The sequence below is a fragment of the Hermetia illucens genome, chromosome 5, assembly GCF_905115235.1.
Source record: "Hermetia illucens chromosome 5, iHerIll2.2.curated.20191125, whole genome shotgun sequence".
NCBI lineage: Eukaryota > Metazoa > Arthropoda > Insecta > Diptera > Stratiomyidae > Hermetia > Hermetia illucens.
In genome coordinates this window covers 36,848,733-36,860,696 of record NC_051853.1, presented here as the reverse complement: position 1 = coordinate 36,860,696, position 11,964 = coordinate 36,848,733, and the positions used below count along the sequence as shown (strand labels likewise).

At 39.8% G+C, this 11,964-nt stretch overlaps 1 protein-coding gene across 1 annotated transcript in view; it reads right to left on the bottom strand.

Moving 5' to 3' along the window:
• LOC119657042 overlaps positions 1 to 11,964 on the bottom strand; it is a 49,938-nt gene that overhangs the window by 432 nt on the left and 37,542 nt on the right. Inside the window, exons 9-14 of the mRNA XM_038063795.1 lie at positions 9,238 to 9,410; positions 8,924 to 9,115; positions 2,479 to 2,688; positions 669 to 738; positions 333 to 603; positions 37 to 277 (exon numbers count right to left, since the gene is read on the bottom strand). Of these exons, the coding sequence (XP_037919723.1) occupies positions 37 to 277; positions 333 to 603; positions 669 to 738; positions 2,479 to 2,688; positions 8,924 to 9,115; positions 9,238 to 9,410 (1,157 nt within the window). The remainder of the gene's footprint in view (positions 1 to 36; positions 278 to 332; positions 604 to 668; positions 739 to 2,478; positions 2,689 to 8,923; positions 9,116 to 9,237; positions 9,411 to 11,964) is intronic.

Below are 11,964 nucleotides of genomic sequence, written 5' to 3'. Positions count from 1 at the left end.
AGATGCAAAGCACTGAATATAAATATCTGTACGAACCTAGAACAGTGTCTTCTCTTAATTTTCGCCCAATAATCGCAATTGGTGGACAAATTCGTAACGTTTCCTTAACTACCATGTCCAAATAACGCAAATCAGCTAGTTTCTGGTAGGTAACTCCAATCGAGTTAACTTCACCGAAAGCGTCAATTAATTCCTTATACAGGCGATCCTGGATATTCTTATTGCGGGACAAGTAGTACAAAGCAAAAGCTATCCCAGAGGTAACTGTATCATGCCCCTACAATCATTTTTTCTGCAGACATTCGTGCTTCTAATTATATTAAAAAGTTTACCTTAAAAATAAAAGTATTAAGCTCCTCACAAATATCTGCATTCGATAATGTTGAATTTAGCAGTACATCCAGGAAACTCATCTTGGTGCTCTTATTGTCAAGCGATCTACTATTGAGCAGTTGGTTGCGTCTTTCTAGTATAACTTTTTCAGTGAAGCTATGAAGAGTGTTGCGTAGTGACTTTTCACGTTTTCCTCTTGATGTGAGATCGTAGAGAAATTGAGAATAACTGAATATGCTGAAGATTCGTTCGAGTATTATTGATGAAATTCTGGAATATGAAAAAGGACAGGAGATTGGTAAAGTTCTTTTTGATTGTGTTGTAGCAAAACTTACTCGTCGAGGGCCTGAACATATTCTGAGTTCGGCGAAGACTGCGCATTTACTGAAGTACCCATTGACGCCTCTGGAAGGTAAGAATTGTAATTTATTTCCCGATAGGTTAAGGATATGTAATACAACTCTTGTAAGAATTTCGAAATTTTTCAGAAGTTTGGATTCCTCCCCTTGTAGTTCTAGCGTGATCTATTCACGGGGCTTATGGAGATTCCACTGTGTAGCATTGCCCATGACCGATTTTTTTACTTAATCAAATTTCACAATAACTAAGATGTGAAAGGAATATAAAATCACCCAAGTCATCATTGGTTAATAAAGGAAGTGGGGTTAATTTTTCTGGGAATAAGAGCGAAAAGGAGGCAACGATCGACGAATTTCGCTGGAGCCTCTGGTGGTATCGGGCAGCCTATATCCTTACTCTTGAAGGTGAATCCGCTTGTTACTGACTTGGCCCTTTACGATATCGGCAACACTCCCGGTGTTGTAGCCGATTTTTCCCACATCGACACAGCCACGAGTATAAAAGGATACGTTGCTGATTGTTTGAAAGGCGTCGATTTAGTTGTTATCCTGGAATGACCCGAGATCATTTGTTCGACACCAATGCTGGTATCGTTCGCGGCTTCTGCCATTGCGGACAATTGACCAAAAGCTTTAATTGCGATTATTACAAATCCTGTGAACTCGTATATACCAGTTGCCGCAGAAGTTCTAAAATCCAAAGGAAAGTACTATCCTCGTCGTCTCTTCGGTGTTTCAACTTTGGATATTGTCCGTGCTCGTAAATTCATTCATTCATGTAAAGTTGATGTGAATACCGTTGATATTCCGGTGATCGGTGGGCACTCAGGTGTTACAATTAGTCCAATGATATCACAATGCAAACCCAAAGGGTCGTTTCCGCTGCCCGATCTTGAGAAAATCATAGTATTCTTCATTTCGAGCCAGTTTTCGATATCCTATTTGTAAATTTGGAACAACACTATCGAGTCTGAAAGTCCGAAATTAGATAAGAGCAGTTAACGCCTCTGATCATCTTTTGTATTGATTCACATTGTTAACAAGCCCCAGTTTTGTTTTTGTATTCGAAAAAAAGCATCTAAACTGCACTGGAGTGATAGTGGCTTTGTGCGCTTGTTGGTCTTTTAATTTCGCCAACTTCAAGTTCAACTGACATTATGTTGAGTGACTTTGTTTTCAAGGGGACAATCTCAGATAAATTCATTCATTCAGTAGGTTTACTGAATGATTCCCCTTAGACAATGGCGGACATCCTTGACCATGGTCATTACACGTTTCAAAGTAATTCTGTGCTTTTGGTGGTCAATATACATACAATATTACAGATCACTCCTGAAACGTTTCCCTCTAATTGATCCTGCATGAAAATAGGCTTTACACGAGAGATTCAGTAGCCTTAGCAATTCGACAATTAATATTACTTTCTCTAAATCTAATTCATCTCCTATTCAGTATTTTTTTTATCTCACAAACAATGAAGAAGGGATTGTGAGTGAGTTGGTGTGTCGCAGACTAAATATCATTTATATATTTGTAAGAGTAAGCAATATGAGGTAAGGGAGTCGAAAGGATTGAAGAAGGTGCAGAGCAGAAAGCCACTTAATCAAAAATCGCTAGGAGCATCCATAGTGCATGTTTCACAGGCGAAAAACATTGTCCAGTGTACATTATTTGGGTGGGGACTATTTGGAAAAGGTAGAGTAAATTTGCTGGAAGCAACGCACACTGCGTTCAATAAGATGGATCTACAGTCAAAATATCATCGAATAGAAATTATCATACTTACCAAATATTGCGTCAAGGGTGAAGAGGCTTGTATATGGGTAAATGTCGACGTCACCTACTCCTACATTCGGTTTTAATTTCTGTACTAAAATATCCGATTGTTTGTTCATCACATCAATAAATCCCTCTAAAATATTAGAATGAAATGCAGGGGTGATGATTTTTCTTCGATTACACCATTTATCGCCCCAGGACAACAGCAGACCAGAACCTGTGATACAAGGATAAGTTAAAAGGGTTTCATGATCGACGAGGAATTGTTTGTTTATTATTTTTGTAAATATTACTCTTCACTGTAATAATGCACCGCGACCTTTTGGATGACAGCCTTGTGCTGTAACTAATCAACCATCCGGACACTGTCTTTAGATTAAATATATGCCTTCTTCCTCAGCGAGAAAATTTGAGCCCAGAGTGAAAATCATGCTCCCACAGAACGATATAATCAACTGTATTTAGTTATTCTCTGGGCCCGCTGCCCCCTTTCAATGGCAATTTTGACCCTCCTAAGAAAACTCTGGGCCCTTCTTTGCTTCCCTCTCTTGATGAGCCTTTGTGCAAGTCGGAAGCTTACGGTACGAAATAGACAGAGACGTTCTAGCATAGATGAATCTTTGGGTTTTCATCTAAAACTACCTCTCAATATCGCAGTGGACATAACTAAACTACCCATTTGGCTGCTGGGGTATTGAATAAGTTCCTAGAAAATCCAAGAGATTGCGGCCGTGGCATCAGAAAGGATTTGTTTTTAGTAAGTGTTTTTTCAACGAATAGCTGTCAAAGTGCCAGTTATCCCCGTCGGAAAGTTTCGTTTTTATTGCCAATTGTAAGAGGAAACTTTTGTGCAATTACAAAACCAGCACTGAAGAAGGACACATGTTGTGTCCGAAACACGTGTTTGCAATTCTTAGAAAAACAATAAATCTATAGTTAATCTGGAAACTTTTCCTTTTAATAGTTTTACTTAAAACGAACTATAGAAAACAAAGGAACTACTTTTATAAAACTTTTGCCTGTTTTGAAAAATAGAAAAAAGTGAATTTCGTGCATTGATTAAACAATTATATTTCAAAGGCTTAACAAGGGAAAGAAATTAAGGCTCAGTTGGATGAAGTCTATGTTGCATCTACCCTTGTGTTTGCAACTGTTTACAATTGAGAAAATGCATTTAAATATGGCTGTATATCCAAAACAAATTAATATTTCAATGACAAAAGGGAGAATAAGATGTAGAAAAATTAAAAAAAATGGATAATAGGCCCTACTAATCTTTAAGCATATCTGATTGCATGAATGCCGGTAATGGGAACAAAAACAAGGAGCCACGTTAATTTCTGATAATTGGAATTGCGTGCTAATTGTTTATATGTCAATTACAATTGAATTCGAGTTGCGATTCTCCCTGTACAATTAGTTAATTAATTATCTGAATAAATATAGAAACACACGTAACAGAAGTTCAATTAAATCATATAAAAACAAATGTGTCAGTTGATTTACGTAATTTGATGAACACAATACAGGCATGTTTCGACATAAGAACTGAGGAGCACACTTTGACTTTGAACATTTTCATTTGGAATTATATCGCAATTTTTAGCATTAGAAATATCATAATATTAACCCTTATTAAGCTTCGACTTAGGTCTTTTTTTCTAGGGAGGCATTTTATTGCAATCAATTGTGTCTGATGTCAAGATACTTTTGTTTATTATGGCATTTTGGGTTTTATGATATATATGATCTCTGCGAACCTATATATATTGGAATATTTTTCCATTATTCGGGAGGACTTTCCATTAAGTATAATCGTGTAAGTCCTCAACAATGCACTCCGAGGATAGTAGAGGAATTTTGACTACATTCGGATGGTTGAACATTACCATATACGTGTTTCTCACGCCAAATATTGGTGGGCCAAAATACTGTAGCAGGTTGATTTTAGCCGGAATGGTGGGTTTCATCATGCTTTACTCGTCACCTGTGTTGACAGAGGCGCTTGTAAACTTTCAGAGACGGAAGCAGCTGAACTCTTTTTACCGGTTGATGGCTTTGAGGGTTTGCAGTGCCTTTAGAACTACATTAGATGAGGCAGTATTGGTGGTGGCAGGAATGATCCCTGTCGACATTCTGGTGAAAAAATTGAGTATGTTGTACCATGCAAGACGTATGGAGGGGCACACAGAACGTAGAAATGCGGCATGGTCAGAGTTGCATGATCTCTGGAAACGTAAAACTATCTCCTTGCCCAGTTCCTCATGGGACACGGTGGTTGTTACAGGCAGTATCTGCACCGCTTTGGGTTGGATGATTCTCCGAATTGTCCTAGATGTGGTGCATATCGGAGGATCCAGAGCATGTGATGTTTCACTGCCCAAGATTTGCAATGGAAAGGAGGAGCCTAAATCAAATGTTGGGCAGGAGGTCCGAGGAAAACCGTCATATGGTTTGCTTCGCAATCGTGAAAATACATAAGGACTTGCTGAAGGAGCAAAGAAGGAGGAAAGCCGAAAGGAGAAGTATGACAAGTGCCTAACGGCAAATCTACCCCGCGTAGTAATACCTAAATGGTGGTCTCGCGGTGCTGGGGCTAGAGAGACCGGGGGTGGTTTTTAGTGGGTGCGAATCCCCCGCCCCTTGTAGCTTCGGTGTTTGTGGGGCGGACGTGTCTTTCTAAGATTTTCCACTTGAGAGTACGAAAAAAAAAGATTATCACGAGGAGGCTAAAGCTTTAAATTGTCTTAAACCTTTTACAATTTTTTTTGGTTATGCCTAATCTAAGTTTGATTTTGCATTCTGTATTACGTTGTACGCACCATTAATTAAGAAGAATAAATATCTAGATACATATGTATAGTTTATTTGCGTTTTTTATTCCTTTGGAATCGGACTACCTGCTTGTCGGACCAATTTTGTTTGGTCGGGTCAGTTGTTTGACTGTAACTGTCCACGAATTCATTGAAATCATTGATCCAAAAACGAAATACTCGCACAAAGCCCCACTGGGATGCGTGAAACACACAAATTTAAGCCGGAAAACGAATCTTCTTGACTTCTATCGATGCTGTGTCTGTGACACGTTCCGTGCTGGATACGTAACGCTAGCTGCTGGTAAGTGTGAATACTCGCGTAGAAAATGTATGAAATGTTGAATTTAAGACTCCGTTTTTGCGTCGTTTGCAAAGGACGCCATTTTTAAAATGCGCCTTCATTGATATTGTGCTGACGGTTGAAATAGTTTCTTTTTCCAGTACTATCGAGAGGGGGTAGGAAGGGGTAATTCTCTGGGCCTAGAGTTTCCTGGAGGAGGTCTTTACCAAAATTAGGTTGAATGTACAATTTTGAGGGAGCCAAATGATTTTCCACCCCGATCCCGGATTTTCTCCTTATGAACTTGCCTATTTCTTTCACAAGTGCAATAGTGTTTGCATTATTTAACTGAACTTCCGACTCCCAATGCTGCATTGCGCATTTTTCCTTCTTTATTCCTTGAAGAGCTTTGTCTTATTCTTGGCGTAAATGTGATAAAATAGTTCCATCGTGGAACCGAGAACAGCGAAAACTTAGGGAAATTAAAAAGATAATTTATGAATTTTACTTCTAGAAGCATAGAGAATGAATGACCAAATTTCAAAGCTGCATAGGACCCTAAGTGGGAAGAGTAACACAAATTAGACTCTCTTAGAAAATTGGATTGTATTTTCATAAACTCTGGAGCTGAGTCTGTACAGACTCTCTTGGAAGTAAATCCAAATTTCAAAGCTGCATAGGACCCTAAGTGGGAAGAGTAACACAAATTAGACTCTCTTAGAAAATTGGATTGTATTTTCATAAACTCTGGAGCTGAGTCTGTACAGACTCTCTTGGAAGTAAATCGGCCCTTGGGACGATCGTAGAAGTGGGGGGAAGAGAGTTGACACTTTTTGCAAACCTTTCAACATGAAAGTGTTGCAAGAAGAATTGGAACGCTGCGAGAGTTTTGGTTGCCAGTGCCAAAGCAAGAATTGCTACACTGTCCTTTGAGCATTGCAAAGCATCTGGTATGGATGGGATCTACCTAGCGATGCTGAAGCGAGCGACTTTAGGGATATATTTTCCCAGTATGTCTTGTTTTGAACTCCGTGCGCATCTCTTGGCAGAAGGTTAACGGAATTTTCATACCAAAGCCTGAGAAAGATAACTATTCAAACCGAAAGAGTTTCAGACTTAAGATCATTTCCGCTGAAATATCTTGAGAGACCCGTTAAGCATAGTGCTCGCAAGAGGGCGTTTAGAGCGTATTCACTTAGTGAAAATTCCATGGTTTTGTTTAACGATGATGGAACTCTAAGAGGGAAGTACAGGATGGGAGTCCTCTTGAACGCTGAAAGGACTTTTGCCTGCCCACCCTTCATAAAATTTTGTGATGCTACCAGAGAACATGGTATTGATGATAGTTTTGTTAAGTGGATCTATGTAATGCTATTGTAGAGATTACTGTGTGCTGAAGTACGTGTTACTACCTGAAGAAAGAAGCAACGAAAAAGATCGTCTATGAGGAGGTATGTTATTGCCTATTCTATTTTTCGAAGAGTGAAATGTCTCGGGAGTCACTCTAGATAACAAACATTTTTAAAGAGGTTAATGGAAAAATAACACGAAATCTTAGAGCTTGATACATGATAAAAGTCGAAAGCGCATCAGAAGCTTGTCCCTTTACGTTGGACATGAAGGTCTTAGTGGTTAAACATGAGCACCTGCAATGTAATTATAGTCCCACGTCCCTCTTTGTACACCAGTTTTGATTTGTAGCCCACAATCAGAACCCCGCCATCGGTACTGGTTCATACTAGTGGATGCGAGGGCTATCTAACACTTCAGCCGCAACTAAGAAGGCCGGCGCCCAAGTTCTACAGGACAACTCCCCGCTGAAACTCATAAGGACTTTTGCCCGCGATATGGGCACAACCACAAATACCATCAAACTTTCACAAGGGAACCTAACATACGCTCTCAGAGTGCCATCTCGGTTTCCATGGTACCAGATATCGTCCGATGAGACTTCGTGGTAAGATCCACTTCAGATGAGTCCCTCGTAGAGTGGGATCTGATCTCCCTTCTTGACTGCATGGGGAGGACACTACCCAAAGGGGGTGACTGAAATCAGATCGGTGCGGGTAACTGTAAAGAAATTTTTTCACCAGTCAACTACCGTTCTGTATACCAGACAACACATAAGATCTCACAAGACACCAATAACACAAAATATATGAGACTGCTGGCCGTCTGCTACGGCCACTTTGGCCATTTGCTCATCATACTACAGATGAAGCAGCGTTAAGGAAGTCCCTACTTCGTCGGAAAGCAGTATGCGGGTATGCATTAGCACACCGAATAGTATTACTGCTTGTAAGGCACTATAGATACCGTTTATTACGTGAACGGCCGTGTCGTCTAGATTACAAATATCACAGAACGGTGGGCAGACACAAAAGACATGGAAACAGTCCTCTCTGCCTGCTCCATACAGAACACAAGCCTAACTGAAGGCAAGCATTCCTAAAAAGGTTGCAAGACATATAATAGAACAGGGACACCATTTGTCGTTGGACAACACTAATATTTTGAAGGAAGTGAAGGACGTTAGGAAACTAGACTCCTAGTCTCCACATCTCGAAAAGAAAGCCGGGAAATCCCTCCCCCCCCTATTTAGCAGAGGGTTATAGCTCCCAGGGCGAAACGTGGATTGAGGCCTACGATGGAGCATAAAACGTGACAAACGCCTGCTAAACCAACAGTTCTACTACCAAACCCTATCTCCACCTCCACGTGGTGATCGCTGGGATCTTAATATCTTCTTAATAAAGACTCCCCTATAGAGGAAAGTGCTGAGTCGAAGAAAGATACTTTCTACGAGGCAGTAGAACGAATCATCGAAGCCTGTCCCAGATAGGATATCAAAGCCATACTTGGGGATTTTAACAGCCAAGTAGGGACGGAGCTCACACGAAATGGTTGGTGGAAGTACCTGGTTTGCACGGAAAGCGGTCCACAAACAAACGTGAGCCTCCCCAGATGGGGTCACTTTCAACCAAATTGACAAGCATAACAAGAAGATAGGTGTGCATCTAGCAACGAGGAGCCGGAACCCACCGAACATTTTCATTTACGAGTGATCCTCCTATAGACGCATAGGACGTGGGATTTTTGAAGCTGCCGTAGGATGACATTCGCACATTTGTTTGAAACCACCCTCGCAAGCAAAGAGGTTTATCTTGTGTGGCAACGTCAATTCCACATCGAATTTGTATTAATTTTCAAGAAGTTTCCTAAAGTACAACGGACCAATATCGCTTGATTTTTCATCTAAACCCAGATATATGTTACTTGAAAGAAATCGACTTTTTCCTTTAGAGTCTGTAAACTCTCCACGAAAATAGATAAAAACTAAAATCAATGATACTTACCAAGCCATGCTTTTAAAAGAGAGTACATGTCAGCTTTTTGAGTCATTTCTGGATTAGGTACAGCTAAGACTTTTTCGATGTCCTCAGCTCTTGATAGTACCAATTGGGCATCATACATTGGTTTAACGAACACAAAGTTCTTCCCATATTTATTGAACCATCCATTCTTACCGGCCAGTGCTTGGAAGTTTCCTGTAAGCATGTTTGCCTTATTGAATGAATAATTTGAATTTTTATGTTTTCAAGTCTTTTCTAAACATCTTTTGTTCAAACTCCCGGCATAATCTCATCACATCCTATCTATCTCCCCTTACCTACAGGGTCAAGTGGGACGCGACCCACATGTCCTACAAATTCATCGACTGCCGGGCTATAGAAATTGGTTAGCAAGAAATTCATAAACTTTCTTCTCCGATATAAAACTATGGAGAAGTATATGAAGATTATGGCGAATATTCCGGTCAAAATTGTTAGTATGAACATTATGCTTCACAAAACTTCACTGTTAGTTTCAAAATGACAATATTCGAGTCAAAAGTTGCACTTTCAAATTAAAATCAGCTTCCGCTAGGCTGGCGAACTTAAAGTGGAAGCCTCTGGCCTGCGTTTTCACTGCACGAAATTTTTCTCCCCTTTAACCTGAAGCACTATCGTCATATAATTCATGAACAAGATGTTCTTAAAAAGCAACAATACCAGATGCGTCTAGTGGGGCCGCCTAGAGTATGTGGCGAACTGGAACAGATCCAGATCCTCACTATTAGTTGAGTTCCGCGAAAAGAGATTATATTTGCCCCTAAGACAGTTGATCACTCTATTCCGGGGGTAATGCGTACTCTCACGAAAATTAAAACTTTGATAAAACCCACAATTAAAAGCCTCAAGTAAAGGCAGATATTTCGCTGCTTGCAAATTTACGAGTTTTATAATTATTTTTCTTACCTATCTTTGGTCGTCATTGCTATGTTCGGATTGAGACTACGTATTTTCGCGGGTTTTAATGAAACTATTCATTTCCATGTTTAAGATCACTTTGTTTAGGCTCAGGCTGCGAAATCATATGCTAAATTGGAGAAGCACGTGTAGAAAAATGTTAAAGCCGGTTTTTAAAAGTAATTAAAAAAATTATATTGCATAATAAAGTGTTCAGTTGAGAAAAAAAAAATGAAATCATTCGAGAGCCAGATTAAGCTGATATTCACTTTACGCATGAACTACATGGCTTCCACAAGAGTACGTACGGAGACCGGGTCAAGTTTTATCTATCGTTGAAAATGCAATACCTCTGTGCACCTAAAATTGGCAGGGTATTACGTAATTGCGTCTCCCGTTATAAATTTCTCGCAAAGTCGTTATTCTGTTTAATACTGCCTTGAAGCCGGTTAAAAAGATAGTAGGGAGGTGTGTGGATAAATTGGGGTCACCAGTCTCGTCATCCATTCAGTACCAAATAAGACTCCGAAAAGTAATTCCATTGCAGCCAATGCTTTTTTGATTCAATATTTAACATCATTACGGCTTTGTATTTGCTAAAATTTACCGCATCTTCCACTGGACCCATTACTGTGGATATCTAATCCACCGAGCTAGGTATTCTTCCTGCTGGGCGCACCGCCAGAAGCACCTCCAGGTTGTGACAACGGACCGCCTGTTGTAGATAATTCTAGTCTAACATTTTCTCTAGGTACATTACTGGTTTTCAGAGTTTTCATAGATTTTCTATTATGCAACAACAACTGTGGTCTCATGTTGAGCGCGGAGAGTCCAGCGTTGTATCATCTTGGCACCAATACGGTCACCAAGGCTGTCAACCAACCCAACTCCCTGTGAGATAATAATATGGAACCGAACAGCACGTGCTGGAGCTAACCTGAATGATAGAAGTTTGGCCAGATGTGGGCCGGCATTCTTGGTTCTCCCATATTATCTCCCTGTCAGGACACAGAGATTTAATCACGTGTCTTGACTCAGGAGTCGACAAAACAGAAGCAACCCGGAGTAAACTATTGTCATAGAAAATTGAAGTCTCGAGGCGGAGTGATACTACCGACGATTTTATTTCCAAAGGAGCTGAAATGCCAAACGGCCTTATAAAGGAGGGAACTAAATCACAAAAACTTTTAGCGCGCGGGGTGGACGGCGAAGGATTAGCTCTGAGCTGATTCCGGCATCTACGCGACGAGTGACCCCCGTCTTCTTTTCTTTTTCATTGGGGGGGGGGAGGTGGGAGTTGATATGATGGCCCCGCCGCAGGCCACCCCAACCTAATCGTTGGCCCCCAGCCACTTCCAATATAATAGAGGGAACCCTAATTAAACATGGGGAAGACTGACGCTTCCTGGGAGAGGGCTAGGGAGCACTTTCTTCGACTAGAAATTTGTAGGTGTATCGCAAGCAAAATATGTTCAACTCTTCATTTTTCTTCTGTCCATATACTTTGATATAAATTTATTTGTTATTTTTATTTAATCTTTTCTTTATTTTTATTTCTTCTCTGAAGACGTATTTTTCCCATTGTTTTTGTGGTATATATTGCTTATTTGCGAATTTTACATGATTCATGAATAAGAATTATTGTCAATAGAAGAAAAAAAGTCTGCTATACTTAAAATTCAAATATCCTTTGTTCAAATCAACTGATCTAATAAATAGATATTAACGCGAGTAGCTGTTTCGCGGCAAAGGAAAAGCAAAGGGATAAGGAACATATTCTCATTCTCCCACGGAAATTAATCTTAAGTTCTAAGTTATACAAGACTAATAATACTAATAAACTACTCAATAAAATTAATTAGTAGTAAACTTGTACCTAATTCCGCAATTTCGGGTGACCTTGCAGATAACATATCAAAAATCGTTCCATTATAAGCTGAATTTAGTGATCTCGTTTGGATTAAATTTGTCTCTACGTCTATGCATCATGTAAAGAGTATCTTACATTTAGTGCAAAATTACACACTTACAATAATCTAGTCCTTTCATTTATTGATCGTGGAACTTGATCCTTCATATAGTTGACCTTACCTTCAACATGGCGCCAT